This window comes from Schistocerca gregaria, chromosome 2 (genome assembly GCF_023897955.1).
Source record: "Schistocerca gregaria isolate iqSchGreg1 chromosome 2, iqSchGreg1.2, whole genome shotgun sequence".
In the NCBI taxonomy this organism is placed as follows: domain Eukaryota; kingdom Metazoa; phylum Arthropoda; class Insecta; order Orthoptera; family Acrididae; genus Schistocerca; species Schistocerca gregaria.
Genome location: NC_064921.1, coordinates 152,029,906 through 152,046,068, shown reverse-complemented (window position 1 = coordinate 152,046,068; position 16,163 = coordinate 152,029,906). Strand labels below are relative to the sequence as shown.

Here is a 16,163-nt window from a genome sequence, read left to right as displayed (position 1 = left end):
TAATTGAACTAATATGCAATGTTGCCAGCACTTGGAAGTGATTATTAACTGAAGATGAAATATCTTATGAATTTTATTTTGCATGTTGGTTTCAATCTCAATACATTAGTGCTTTAAATAAAATAGAAAGAAACTTCCACATGGGAAAAATATATTGAAAACAAAGATTCCAAGACTTACCAAGCAGGAAAGCGCCCGTAGATAGGCACAATAAATAAAACACACAAACACACACACAGAATTTCTAGCTTTCGCAACCGGCGGTTGCTTTTTCAGGAAAGAGGGAAGGAGAGGGAACGACGAAAGGATAAGGGTTTTAAGGGAGAGGGTAAGGAGTCATTCCAATCCCGGGAGCAGAAAGACTTCCCTTAGGGGGAAAAAAGGACAGGTGTACACTCGCACACACACACATATCCATCCGCACATGGTATGTGCGGATGGATATGTTTGTGTGTTTTATTTATTGTGCCTATCTACCGGCGCTTTCCCGCTTGGTAAGTCTTGGAATCTTTGTTTTTAATACACATTAGTGCTTTATTACATATGTTCTAAAAGTGCACTATGCTGAAACTTTCCATTATTGTCATAGAATCTTGTTGAAGGAATGCATTGCCATTGCTAATACAGAATTCCGTATGGGGAAGCAACATTTACTAACTAGTACAAAAGGAAGTGGCAAACAAGGAAAAAAAAGGAATTTTGTGAAAATGTCCGTATTAAATATTTTACTTTGTCAAGACTGAGTCGTCCTGGAAGAATCCCCCAAGTAACAGTTGACAAAATGGATAACCAGCCCTATTACACTTAAAATTGTTGTTTTGTTGATTAATTAATCCTGTTGATTTCATCATTTGCAGCTACATTTAAAATATGTGCCATGTTTCTAATACCGTTTCCCATTCACGGAACAATTAATATTATATACAGTAATTTGCACATGTTGCTTATAAGCCTGCAATAAAGCCTAAACTGTGACATAACTGTGATTCCCTTGCAATTTACATTTTAATAAATGAAATACTGAGCAAGGAGGCGCAGCTGTTAGCACACTGGACTTTCATTCGGTAGGACGGCAGTTCAAACTTGTGTCTGACCATCCTGATTTAGGTTTTCCTGGATTTCCCTAAATCACTTCAGGCAAATGCTGGGATAGGTCCTTTAAAAGGGCATGGCCAATTTCCTTCTCCATCCTTCGCTAATTCGAACTTGTCATTGTTGTGTGAATGGGACGTTAAACACTAATCACTTCCTTTTCCAATAGATGAAACAATATGACTTGCGTTAATCATTATGATTTCATCGAGCTACCTACTGTGAGGTCTGCCATGTGTATTCTGACTCTGAACGCAATAAGAAACATGGTTATAATAAACCGATAACTTTTATTTGAGTCACTGCAAAGTAAATAGACACAGCAAAGTAAAGAGGGAACATGGTCATTTAGTAGCTTGTACAATGGGAGACTGGCCAGAGCCAGTACAAGACAATATAAAGGGTATTTGCCAACCCGCTGGCTTCCTGCTGTAGATGACTGAGGTGCTGCTCATGGGTGACAGTCTCTCAGTCTCTGTTGGAAATGTCTGGAGCTGCTAAAAAGCACGCCATTTGAATGAGATGCACACCATGGCTGTAGTGGTGGAGATGCAGTAACAGTGGGTTACTAAACTCCTTCCTTCTTCAGGGGGGGGGGGGGGGGGAGGAAGAGCCTAGATGTTGGCTCCTCCAAAACGCTCTGATATGGCTGACATGTTCATGGTGCCAAATACATTCATTCTGGATGTGAACCCATCCCGATCCATGCAAACGTGCGTAGCACTGGAAGTGGCATGAGCACAGATACATGCATCTTCCTACCCCTCCTGGATTGCAGGCAGATGACCCAGCTCCTCGTAGGCAATGGACCTGGCAGACGGCAGCATCATGGCCGGGAGCTGGGGATACTTGGGGTCAGGAGGCAGCGTAAGAAGGAGGATGGCAAAGCTGATGTCAGTGAAGGAGGTGCCCATGGGTGTGCCAACGAAGACCCCGCATCCCCCTCCCTCCTTTCCGCAAGAGCCAGCACCACAGGGGCGGTAAGAGGGAAAGCCGCATCATCCATGTGTGTCTGTGCCACTGCCAGAGCAGTGGAAGACCACAGCAGAAGTGTGGGCAGTCAACAAAAGGCAATGCCGTGGAAGAGGCATCAGAACTATGGGCCGCTGAGACGTCTCAATGCCCAACCAAGAGTGCAGCTAATTGGATTGGCATGTCACACGGTGCTCGTCAGTGCACACCATTAACAAACGGCGCGTGTGCTGGCTGTGTTTGATGTCTCAAAGGCAACACAGGTGTTGCCCAAACCCAGACCTAAGTGCCAAGCGCAGATCGTAATGACATCTATGCTACTGCAGAGTGCCCATCCTGAAGTAGAAGATAGACCAGTGTCTGCAGCTGTCGACTGTACAACAGTTCAGCCACACACTCTTCCACAGTTGGAGTCGTCCTGTAAGAAATGAGAAAGAACATAAGAGCCTCTTCCACCGGGAGTTCCGTGACATACTTAAGCATTTGCGTTGTGAAGGTCTTCATGAAACATTCTGCCTAACCATTGGTTTGTGGATGAAAATGTGGCTGTGCCACTGTGATGTGGCAGGTGCCTATCCGGAAACAAAAATCTTCAAAGGATTGAGCTACAAATTGAGGACTTTGATTCGAAACAATGTTAAAAGCTATGCATTTGATAGAAATTTTACTGATAATGCCTTGACTGTTATTTCTGCCTTGTTAGACAGGCAATGAATAGTGTAAGAAAATTGGAAGAGGCATCAACAACAAACAGCCAGAAAGTTTCCAATAAAGGTCCAGCAGAATCTGTATAGATTCATTCCCAAGTTGGCATGGGTGCTAGCCGAGGGAAAGTACAGTGTGTGGTGCCACCTGTCGATTTGAACACTGGCAGCACGCCACGACGAGGTGCTCCACCCTGTGTTCCATCCAGGCCAAAACATGCCCATTGTTTAGTATGGGAGGCTCCCCAGCGACCTTGATGTAGCAACATTAAGACTGCCCGGAGCAGTACCATGGGAGTCACAACCCAACAAAAGAATTCCACCCTCTACGTACATTCATGGCTACATACATACCCTGCAAGCCACCATACAGTGCGTGGCAGAGGTTACCCTGTACAGGTACTAGTCATTTCCTTTTGTGTTCCACTCAGATATATGTCAAGAGGAAAATGACTCTTAAGTGCTTCTGTTTGAGCTCTGATTTCTGATATCTTATCTTTGTAGTCCTTATGTGAAATGTATGTTGGTGGCAATAGGATTGTTCTGCAGTCAGCTTCAAATCCAAGTTTTCTAAATTTTTTCATTAGTGATCCTTGAAAAGACTTCACCTTCCCTCCAGGGATTCCCATTTGAGTCGCCAAAGCATCTCCACAATATTTGTGTGTTGATGAAACATACACGCGACAGATCTAGCAGTCCACCTATCAATTGCTGTGATGTCTTCCTTTAATCCAATCTGCTGCAGATCCCAAACGCTCAAGCAGTACTCAAGAATAGATCACATTAGCAGCCTGTACGCAGTCTCCTTTACAGATGAACCACATATCTGTAGTAACATGGGTGTGCTTGTGATGATCAGAGGACAATTAATCATATATTTCGTCAAAGGAAAATGAGGCTGATTCCTGCAAGGGGGCCAAATGACACAACAGCCCATCCACATGAGGCAAAATCCTAAAAGAAAAAAAAACTGAGTTCTGCACCCTAAATCTAATTGCAACAAAGTGCCATCATAGCTGTTTTTCTTAAGCAGAGTTGTCAAATGACGGAAACAGTGGTGCTTGCACCTGAGACAGTGGAGCCTGAACAGATACGAGTTTTTCCAAGCATCAGCAGTGGCTGCAGTAATAATGATGATGATGATACTATAATGATAATGAGTAATTTCATGATAATGTATGAAAAATGTAAAATTAGTTTCCTAATTCAAATAAAAGACGGTGCACTGCTTTCCATTTATCCATGTGTTTTAATTTCCAAAGTAGGAATTTCTGGTTGCAGAAGTCTAAGAATCCACATTATTTTCTCATACTGTCAGTAGCCCTTATGACTCACAAAAATTGCGCTTTATTTAACTTGGTATGCGGATTTATTTTTTGTTTTATTTTAATGGGTAGTGTGTGATATGGTTTAAGAAAACCCAAAAGCAAACAAGTGACTTTGCGTTGTAGAATAATTGTCGGTACATCTTTTTTGCATAATTGTTTGTCGTTGCGTCACAAATACGTATCAATGCCCCTTTCTGTAGTTAGATTAAGAAATAAACTATTTTTTTTTACAGTTTCAAAAAGATTTCATTGAGTAGTTTGTTGTAGTATTTTCTGGGTACATCTGAAAGAAGATTTCATTATTGGTTTTACAAATTGCAAATTACTGCAGTTTTTGTAATAGAAGTCCACAATATTTAGTATGTAATTGTCACAATACTGTTATCATGGATTCACAATGTGTACGTCACGTGATAACTACTGCACTACCATGGATTGGTAATGCCTAGGTCACATGATATGGCACAAAATATATATTACATATGTGCAGTAACAATCTGTTAGATCTCTGTGCATCATCCAAGAATGATGACATCTTAGATTCTCCTGCTGTGTAAAGCAGTCTAGGTAGCAAAATATTGCAGTCCCTGAGGAATGAGAAAGTGCTGTGGAGTTCACTGTGCATCTCACAAAGTTGCAAATGGGATCTGAGAGAAGGGAAACCATATGTGTGATACAACAACATTGGCAATAATTTTTACAATAGGAATGGGAACATTGTGATAGGAGTGTGCAATAACAGAAGCAGTTTACGTGTCATTGGGTGTATGTACATATGCAATTTTCCTGAAGAATGCTTGATTATACATGCCCGCATAAAAGATTTATCACAGCCTTTGATGGCAGTGCTATGCTGTGAGGGAAATTCACATGGGCATGTCTCAAACCTGTGGCTGTTATAGGAAACCTCGACTAAGCTGTGACCTGTGGTAGTATTATCACGGAAATTGCCACTGATAGAAGATTTCCATCCATTATGTTCATGCTAAATATAATTAAAACTGAAGCAGATTGTTGTCGATAAAGATGTGAGATCAATTTTCTGTGGTATTCTAAGTGATAGTTAAAAGAATTTTTCTCTGAATGATTTGAAAACATTCACAAGTAAAGACATTCACAAGTAGAGCCATATTCAGAAAATTCAGATTTTTTGCTACTAGGATGAGTGGCAAAAATCAAATTTAAATTGTCGTTCTGTCATCAAAACTAGAAATTGTGTTTGTTGAGTATCTTTTTTTCTATAATGTTAGATGTATTTCATGGCAACATAATTATGAAGTCTCATGTTTGTTGTAATAAGGCCATGGATGAAGATCTGGTAATCTTGGCAGAAGCAGTGTGGGATCATGTAACAATGGAACCTGAAGAGCTGGCTTTCCGAGCAGGAGATGTCATAGAAGTTCTTGACTCAGTCAACAGGGACTGGTGGTGGGGGACGAGAGGAGAAGACAGTGGGTGGTTTCCAGCTGCCTTTGTCAGGGTGAGTTCTGCCTGAAGCTAAAAGTCTCTCTCTTCAGCTATCTTAAATTAATGTGTAATGTTGTACACTGCACAAAATGATTTACAGTCTTGATAAATTATTCACAGCAGTATATTTAATTGTTGAAATACTTTGCCCAGTGTATAGAATAAAAGAAACATAGTGACAGTTTTTTTGCTTGGGTCTATAGCTGCATTGAATCCAACAGAAATTTTGTTCAGTTTGCAATATTTTGTTTTGCCACGTATAGCGTTGTGAACCATCAGAACAAAATGACATTTATAATATGCTTTCATTTGTCAGCATGGAAGCAAACAATATAATATTTGTGTTATGATACTTGATAATGACTATGGAGATGAAATTAGCCTATCGCAAGTGAAGTAAAGTGTTTATTTTAAATAAAAACACATTCATGCAAGAAAGTTACTTCTTTCAAGGAAATTGTGGAGTTAACAGTGCTTCTGTTCATTTCTGTGAATGTACCTAGTTGCAGTTAGTTCCAGTTTTAAATATTTGATGATAATTTGTTCCAGTTACGTGTGAGTCAAGAGGATACAGTGGAAGACTGTCTTGCTGCCATGGCTGCAGGTTCAGCTGCTACATCTCAACTTCGGCGTCGCACAAGTGTCTCCCTCTTATCTAATGACCAGGTCAGGTCTAGTGTCGTCCGTGAGTTAATAAACACTGAACGGGATTTTGTGAAGATTCTGACAGATGTGGCAGAGGTTTGTTTTTGTACTAATTATTTTTTGTGTTTAAATCTGAATTAAACTTATTGTTTCTACTTTGTGTGACTTATGAATTTCTTCACACATCTTTGTGTTGAACTGGTTGTTTAGCAGAGCATTGAAAATGTTATTAAACCTTTCAGAGAATGCAAAACTTTATTTACATTGTTTTATGATTGGTAATTACTGGATCAATAATGGAGACAGAACTAGTCCAAAGTTAATCATTGGCTGACAATTCGAGTGTAGTTCCTCAATCTGAGCTCTCAGTATAACACACAAACTGTTTGCTGTTGCTGATGCGCCACCAAAAATCCTCACTTCACTTCCATCTTTCAAGTAATGCAGCATAAAAGCATAATCCATTGTAAGGCACTGCTTCCACTGATCCTAGAGACATAATACAGTTCCCTCAGAATAGCTCAGAGAGTGGCCACTTCAATAAAATAAACGTTTCACTTTCCCCACACTATTGGTGTGATAGTATGATCCATTTTAGGCAGTGCAAACTTCTCAAAACTTTGTTGAACAAATCTCCACAGCTTACTCACATTTGTATGGCCAAGAGCTCTTAAATTGCATTATCAGTCAGTGATTTATAGCACATCTCCAATGATTACATGGTGATGAACATCGTGCCTAAACAATTATAGCAATTATATATTGATTTTAAGAATGCCTGAAGGAAACAGACGTTGGTAAGTATTGCACAGCTGTAATAAATGTATGAATTTGATTTGCAATTGCATAATCTTTCTGACATGCTGTATGGGTGAAAAAGACGACTAACAAAGGTTGAGGCCAGGAGGGTTATGGGGATGTGGGATATATTGCAGGGAGAGTTCCCATCTGCACAATTCAGAAAAGTGGGTGTTGGTGGGAAGGATCCATATGGCACTGACTATGAAGCAGTCATTGAAATGAAAGATGTGTTGGGCGGTGTGCTCAGCAACAGGGTGGTCTATGTCATGCCCACATAGAATGCAGCACAGTGGTTGCAGCTTAGCTTGTAGATTACATGACTGGTTTCGCAGGTAGCCCTGCTGTGATGGGATAGGTGATGTTTGTCACCAGACTGGAGAAGGTGATGGTGGGAGGGTAAACAGTCAGTGACAGAACACCTCATGTTCCTGCTGCTAAGATGGCGAGTACACCATTTGTTGTACATTTTTATGAGCTTACAGTAGGAGCAACAGATACCTGTGTAGTTACTAGATTATTTTTGTAATTTCTTGCGTGTTCAAGTGCTTACTATGCACAAGCTTTTATTTTAATAACAGTGTAGCATAGCGTACCGCCGTTGCTATCAACCCTCGGATTGTACAGGCTTTTGTTTGTTTTGGTTAATGAAGCTCAGTGTCATTTAGATTGTTAGTGAGAGAGCACTTCGAATTCCTGTTGCTAATAAGCTGAGTACACCGTTCGTTTGTTGTATATTTTTACAAGCTTCAAACGGGAGCGACTGTAGTATCGGATAGGAACTGTGATTGCTGTGTACTTATGCAAGCTGAGTCGGTGACCTTTCGCTTACAGCTCCAGGCTGCGTTGGCTTCCGTCACACAGCTTGAGGCTGCTGCCAAGGGGCATCACTGTGTGTTGGACGTGGGTATGCGAGAGACGTTGAGCACATCCCACGTGTCCCCTGTTTGGTCCACTGCTGTGGCCGCCCTGGGTACTGCCTGCACTGAGGTTGATCCCTCACCCGTTATGAAGTGGGAGATCATTCCAATGTCTTGCAGACAGCGAACAACTTTCCGAGGGGCTGATCGTAGGGTCTCCCTGGTTCGTTTAACGAACAGGTTTCGGGCGTTATCTGTGGTTGATGATGTATCTGAGCCGTGTGCAGTTATCCACCCTCTTCCAGGGGAACCGTCTCGGCCCCAAGATCTGAGCTTTTACAGAGGGTGGATTTTGCTGGTAGTTGCAACTCCAGTGCTAGGCGCCTCTTAGGAACATGGCTGCCAAGGAGGGGAAGGAAGCCAGTGTGCACTCTGTATGCATACTGGGGGGAGTCATTCTTAATGTGGAAAGGCTGCTTCCGGATGCCATGAAGAGTTAAGGTGCAGCCAACTGCAGGTGGTGGCTCATGTCTGTACCAATGGCACATGTCGCTTTGGATCGGAGGAGATTCTCCCTGGTCTTGGGTCGCTAGCAGAAGTGGTAAATAAAGACTACCAGTCTTGCTTGCGAGATTAAGGCTGATCTCACCATCTGCAGCATCGCGTAGATGTAGATGTATGGGACAGGTCTTGCGTCTGATCTATTACAGGGATATGATCCATGAGGTAAAGGGTTGGGAGCAGAGGCTATATAGGGATGAATGAGTATATTATGTAGGTTCGGTGGATGGTGGAGTACCACTGTGGGAGGGGTGGGTCACACCAATGCAACCAGTCTTTTTACTTCTCTTCTTTTCCACTACACCCCTCGTGCCCCCCCCCCTACCCCCACCTCTTCCCTGTCTTCTTGTCTAGGCTCCAGACTGCACCTATGTCTAGCCTCCAGACTGCACCTAGCCTCTCCACTTTGTTCTTGCGTGCTCCCCAGCAGCACTCCACTATCCGACACTCCTACCATTATATTCCTCCCTCTCCCCACCCCAGCCTCCTCCTTACCCCCACCCAGTTGCCACTCACATCATGCACTGCTGCTGTTTCTCACAGTGTGGCTTCAGTTAACAGAGGCTGCAGTCGTGTGTGTGAGTTGTGTTAGCATGCGTGCTTTGTGTGTGTGTGTGTGTGTGTGTGTGTGTGTGTGTGTGCTCTTTGCTGGCTGGAAGTTTATTTGTGACAGTCTTTTTGTTGTGCCTATCTGCGACTCAGCATCTCCACTATACGGTGAGTGGCAACTTTACTTTTCATAATATTGTTACGTTCCATCCTGGATTTTCCATTGTTTGATAAATAATAATGAGTTGCATCTCTTTGTTGCTCTTGTATGGGGCTGCAAGCAACAACTCAGCTGTAATTTTTATTATACCAGAGGAAGAAAACTAATAAATTGTGAGACAAAATTACTGGTCAGTACTTTTGCGTATCCTTTTTAGTACTAAATATTTTACCTCCTGAAGAGAAGGGTTAGCCAGAAATACTGTCTCATAATTTATTTATCTGTATTTGATGCTGACTTGTTAAGTAAGCACATGGTGTGACAGTTATCTATGATTGCTGTATAAAGCATTTATTGCCATTTTGATGTTCATTATCAAGCTCAGGCACTTTTTGTGCAGCCTCGGTAGGTCAGGCACGAGAATGAACCAGTTAGTTAGAAACTGACATACTGAGACTGACCTATGGAAGATGCACTGGGAATGCCTGATCTCGATTATGAACATCAAAATGGCAATACGTGCAGATGAGTGTCACAATCAGCATGTGCCTACATAGCAAGTCTGGATCTTCAGCATTCAGCAGTTTCTCAATATATTCCCTCAATCTGTCCAGAATCTTTTCCTTGTCTGTTAGCATATTTCCATCCTTATCATTAATAAGTAATGCCTCATATCTTTGACCATTCCTCATGTTTCATCATCTGAAATATTTTTCTGCTGTCAGACATTGTATTAGCCCTCATTTTACATTAATACTTTAGTCGTTAATTTATTTTCTCTGTCTTCAGAGTCTTATTTGTTTTTCTTTTCATTTTCTTGACTTTTTCCTGTTTTCTACACAATTTCTATCCTTTTTATGCACTCTTAATATTAAACTGGTGACACAACTCTGTATTCTTCAGTTTCTCAATATCAAACTTTCCTTTGGTCGTGTTGTTCCTGATTCTTTTATACAATAGCTGTGTTTGTAGTTTGCGATTACTAGGTAATAGTCTGTGTCCACTTTAGTCCCTATGTAAGACCTAATATCTGTCATACATTCCCTGCACCTCTTGTATATAAGTATGTGATCATCTGGTCAGTGATATTACCATTTGGGAAATTCAGGTCCCTTTTGTATCAGTTTGTTGGGGAAGCATGCTACTGATAAGTGGGCTCATCTTGCTAAGTTCTTTGTACACTTGATTTTATAACCACTGAAATAACATGCTACACCATCGCAGTCCATGAGGTTTCATTTCATTCCTCCTTCCCCCTCTAGTGCTTCACTTTTTTTGTCAGGCTTTGTTATATTTTTCACAGGTTTTGTAAATAACAGAAAATACTAGAATGGTTCCTTTGATATGCCTTGGACAATTTCTTTCCCAGTCTTACCAAATCAAGCTTGTGTTCTGCTTTAAAAGACCAAGCCATCAACACGGACCTTTCTCTTTTTAAAAATGGTTTATTTTCTGGAACAATCACACATAGTTTCAGTGAGAAATAAACTGGTATCAGCCATCATCAAATCTACAAAACACAGTAATGAAAATAAATTTAAAGGGTAAAAGTGAACCTATACATATTACATCATAGTTATAATGTTTAAAATACGACTGAAGGTTGTCATTCGCATTGAAAGCTAATGTGGACATGTAACTAACTATTAATGTGTTATTCCACATACATTGGCATATTGAAACAAAATTTAAAAATGCATGCATAGATATTTTAATTATATTAATATATGAAGTCATATTAAAGAGTCTAAAATTATCATATTTGATGTACCTCTGTATGGTGTTCCAGCAGAGGATTATAGGGTATGACACTCATCTTTGTGACTCTCCCTGTTAGAATATTCACTCACATTTCCTCCATTTTGTGACTGACAGAAGGTTTGCTCCCAAAATATGGTGATTACGTAAATTTTTCATTGTGGCTTTGCCCCACTCTTATTGATACAAACTTTTTTAGCTGTCTCTGATTAAAATACTATTATACTTGTGAAAATGAAAAACTCCAAAAAATTTTCATTGGCTTTCTTTACTTATTTTGCAGGGTTATCTGGCAGAATGTAAGAGAAGAACAGATATGTTTTCCCCAGAGCAGATTAACACCATCTTTGGGAATTTGGAAGAGTTGCTACAATTCCAGTCAAACTTTCTGGAAGACCTTGAGCAATGTGTGGACTGGGATGCTCCACATCGATCTTGCATTGGTGAATGTTTTTTGACACATGTAAGTTTGCAAACTTATTCATATGTGCCAAACCTCAATGGTGAACCCAAGTGTATGAGCACCAAGTATGGAAGAATACATAAAGTCAAGAAATTTAGATATTTAGGTGAGGTGATAATTCCGGAGGATAGGCCATAATAGGGACAAATCAGTGTTAGGGTCCTAAAGTTACATGGAGCCCATTATCTGGTGAAAAGATTTTACGACAAGAAGACACCTAGCATTGGAGCCAAGTTAAGACATTACATTGTGGTTCAGGCATCTTGCCTATGAGCACAGTGGAACAATCAGTTAAGTTTATAAAGAGGGAGTTCATATCTAGGGATGACAATAACATCAGTTATCAACATGAATACATATGCAGTGCCAACAATTACTGGCTAGCTAAGATGATCTGAAATTTGATAACTGCAAAGAAAACAAAACTGAAGATTGTTCAGGATTGCATTAAAGAGCTGCCACAAACAGTATGTCACTAAACACTGTTGGGAACATGGATGAATTCAGACAGATTCTGCACAGTTACTGTGGATTCTGTGTGGAGTAAGAATCCAAAAACGGAGATTAGCTCTATCAGAGGGAGTGCGTGGTGTAGCACCGTGGTTAGCCCATTGATTGTCGGTAGGACGACAGTTCAAACTCGTATCTGGCCAGCCTGATGTAGGTTTTCCAAGACCTCCCTAAATCACTTAAGGCAAAAGCTTGGACGGTGCCTTCAAAAGGGTCGCATACCTTCTCCATCCTACCCTAATCTCGTCCTACCCTAATCTGACCTCGTGCCGCCACTAATGACCTTGATGTTAAACACTGGTCACATTTTCCTCCTGTAATAAACTGAGGTATTCAATTGGCACTGACAGGATGTGAAAACTGTAAGGAGAACTAAATCTAAAAGCAGAAAATTACTTTTAACTGTTAACATTTAGTTTGCTTGAATTGGGAATGGTGCAGTTGGAGTGATGGTGGTGATGGTAGTGGCTGTGAAATTGCACTTTCCACATTTTTTCTTGTAAGTCGTGCATTATAACTAAATTTAAAGCAGATTTACATATAATTTTCTGTGAACTTACTCCGCAGTTATTAAGAATGGAATCATTCAAAAAATTCTTGTAAATTGCTATTTTATTTTTATCCCAATATGGTAGAAATTTTGTGAATATCAGAAATGAATCCAGCAACATTATGAAAAGGAAAGTTTCCACTTGTCATATAGCGGAGATGCTCAGTTTCAAATAGACACCACAAAAAGACTGTCACAAATAAAGCTTTCCGCTCATAAGGCCTGGGCCTTCGTCAAAAATAGACCACACACACACACACACACACACACACACACACACACACACACACACACACGCTCGCACGCACGCGTGTGTGTGACTGCAGTTTCAGGCAACTGTAGCCAATGTGCCTGAGAGACTGCAGTTTTGTGTGTGTGTGTGTGTGTGTGTGTGTGTGTGTGTGTGTGTGTGTGTGTGTTGTCTATTTATGTCAAAGTCTTATGGTCGGAAAGCTTTATTTGTGACAGTCTTTTTGTTGTGCCTATCTGAGACTCAACATCTCCGCTATATGGTGAGTGGCAACTTTCAATAATATTGTTGCATTCCATCCTGGATTTTCCATTGTTTGAGAAACAAATCCAATTATGACAAAAAAGGTTTGTCAAAAATTGGAGGAGATGGAATTTTGCAAGTATTGCACATCCATGGTCTTAGAATACTATGCAGGATATGATGGTGTCGAAATTAACACTGCATTGTCAGCAGCCAGCAAGATTTGAAAGCCTGAGAAATTACAAAAGAAAGTGGAACTAGTAAAATAAATGTAGAAGATACAACAATTGGGTGAGAGTAAATAGTAAAGAAAAAGCACAGCTTCCTTCAGTGACTGAAGAATAGACAGCAGAAACACAAAATAATAGCTTATTAGCTAGTTTTGTAAGACCTGTAATCCTGCATATTTTTTTTTTTCAATTATTATTCACCCTGGAATAGAAGCTTCCCAGTGAGAAATAGACATCAAAGAAATTAGTGTGTAAGGAAATAACTGTGAGAAATCTTAATAAAATTAAAGTTATATGGCAGAAAACAACTGACAAACTGGAACTGACATCAGATTCACTTGCTTTCACATACTGATTGGTAGGTTGTCTAATCTACTCTTCATGCTTTGTACTGTGTACTTTACTTAAAATCCTTAATTATCATCCTTTATGAATTCTGTGTTAAAACAGTGAATAAAAATGTACACATGCACATATATGTGTAGCATGTAGGGGCAGAGGCTGAGCTTCTCACCAATTGAGTTTGACCTAATAATATGTTTTTTTGTATGTTATTCAGAGGTCTGGATTTCGAATATACTCTGAGTATTGCAACAGTCAACCAATGGCTACTGCAACACTTCAAGAGCTGTATCAGCACAACAGCTACAGCAAGTTCTTTGAAGCTTGTAGGCTCATGCGTGGTCTTATAGAAATTCCACTGGATGGCTACCTTCTCACTCCAGTGCAAAGGATATGCAAATACCCTCTTCAGCTTGCAGAGCTTCTGAAGTATACCAAGGTTTGTATCTGTGAAAAAATATCTTTGATGTGTTTCTTTGATTACTGATATTTTAAAATTGTTGCTTAAATTACATAGCTTATTTCAGAAATGTAAAGAGAACTTGTTTTGTTGCAGGTTGATCATCCTGATTATGAAAAAATTAAAGAAGCTCTTGAAGCAATGAGGAATGTGGCTGTCCTTATAAATGAGCGGAAACGTCGAATGGAGAGCCTGGAGAAGCTTGCTGCTTGGCAACAGAGAGTGGAAGGCTGGGAAGTAAGTATATCAATACAGCGGGACATTGTAGCAATGATAGCAGTGACTCTTGCATGCTGTTGTAACAAATGAGCAGAAAGATAGAGGAACTTTTTATGTTACATGATATTGTTGTGTATTACATAGTATTTTCTGAAAAGATGTCCATGAGGAAGATTGAGACTGATTGCAGATAAAGGATTATTTGGAAACATCATCAAGTTCTGTCATTGCTGTAGCCACTGTTGTTAAATACTGTTGAGTTGTGTAATTTATGCTTAAAAATAATAGAATTATTTTTCTTTTTAAAATGGATTATCTGTTGATATTGTTTAGTACAAAATGTTTATTTCAGGGAGAAGATCTGATAGAAGTCAGTTCTCAATTAATTCACCATGGTGAAGTAATACGTGTGACAACTGGAATGTGGACCAATAACATAACTTTGTTTTTGTTTGATCATCAACTTGTCTACTGCAAGAAGGTAAGAGTTCATGTAGTGCAGGTGAAATAATATCATCATCAAGAGCATTTTGGCTCAAGAGGCAATCTATGAGGGCTATTCAGAAAGTAGATTACATTTTGGTGTTAAAGGAAACAAGAAAGGTTTTATTCATTTGAAAACAACACTGATCTACTACTTTTCAATATAGTCTCCACACAACTTCAATTAATTAGTTACGTCCTCCCGCAGTTCTGCATCATCATCAAAGCATTGTGTTGTGTGCCAGGTCTTAATCTTTGTAAACAGATGGTAGTCATTGTGAAACAGTGATTTTTTGGTTCTTCTCATAAACTTTTGCAACCAGTTCATGAGTCACAATGCTTACTTGTCCACCATGCTTTTCATTATGAACATTAATTTGCCCACATTTAAATGTAATGAACCATTGGCACACTCTACTTTCGATAAATTTCAATCAGTTTATAGTGTTTTGCCAACAAAAACCTCATTACTGAGAGCACTTAACAACTTGCACTGCAAGATTTTCAATTGCAGGCAGTTCAAAACGAACCTCATTCTAGCACGGTTGGTACTGATTGAACAAACAAATGCTCAGACAACAGTATGACTATTTTACCCCAATACATTGTTGCCGCAGGCAAAAACATAATCTACTTTCTGAATAGCCCTTGTATTGATGTACAACATATTTATTACTTTTTTTTTTTTCAGGACATCTTGAAAAGAAACGTTTTTGTCTATAAGGGTAGAATACTTCTGGATGCAAGTGAGGTTATTGATGTGCCTGATGGAAAAGGTGAGTTTTCTTTTTTCAGATAAGAAATATCTGAATGATATCTATTTATATTTCAGTGAAGAGTAAATTGTTACCTTTATCTGTCATAAGCACAGTAGCCATTGGAAAGTACATTAATAATTAATAATCATTAAACTACTGTAAAGTATATTTGCTTCCTGAATTAAATTTGACTTGGTAAATTGGGCAGGAGAGCTGCTACCTTGAGAGAAGCTGCTCCTCAGATAGATTTGTGCACAATTTAGAGGGATATCTCAGGTGAAAATGTTGATATGTTTCAGTAGATGATGATGAGAATGGAATGCATGAAGTATGCACAGATAGGTTCAAGTCAGAAGACCATTGGAATCACATAGTATTTTGGGGGCATGACTTCTACCTTTGTAGTCTGTGGAGATGCCACCTCCTTTTCCATACTCTGCCCTTGTGTGCTAATATTATGCACTTTTTATGTCATCCTGAGTGCTGTCATTGACATAATATGCTACTCTGCCTACATATGAAGAACGCAAATTAGATTTATGACATTTTGTCACTTTCAGAAAGGAACAATCACCATACAACCCAAACGGGTCTCAAATGATGTTTCGGATTTTTTCTGACGTGTTGGTTACATGCTGAATGAGGTGGTACAATGGTTAGAACACTGAACTTATGTTCAGGAGAATGAAGGTTTAAAATCCCAACCGACTATCTATATTTAGGACTTCCCTTCGTTTTTCCAACTCACTTAAGGTAAATGC

At 39.7% G+C, this 16,163-nt stretch overlaps 1 protein-coding gene across 1 annotated transcript in view; it reads left to right on the top strand.

The window, feature by feature from the left end:
- Positions 1-16,163, top strand: part of LOC126335681 (spermatogenesis-associated protein 13) — a 90,500-nt gene that overhangs the window by 64,303 nt on the left and 10,034 nt on the right. The window contains exons 11-17 of the mRNA XM_049999138.1: positions 5,397-5,576; positions 6,113-6,304; positions 11,178-11,357; positions 13,700-13,921; positions 14,039-14,179; positions 14,514-14,642; positions 15,336-15,420. Coding sequence (XP_049855095.1) covers positions 5,397-5,576; positions 6,113-6,304; positions 11,178-11,357; positions 13,700-13,921; positions 14,039-14,179; positions 14,514-14,642; positions 15,336-15,420 — 1,129 coding nt within the window. The remainder of the gene's footprint in view (positions 1-5,396; positions 5,577-6,112; positions 6,305-11,177; positions 11,358-13,699; positions 13,922-14,038; positions 14,180-14,513; positions 14,643-15,335; positions 15,421-16,163) is intronic.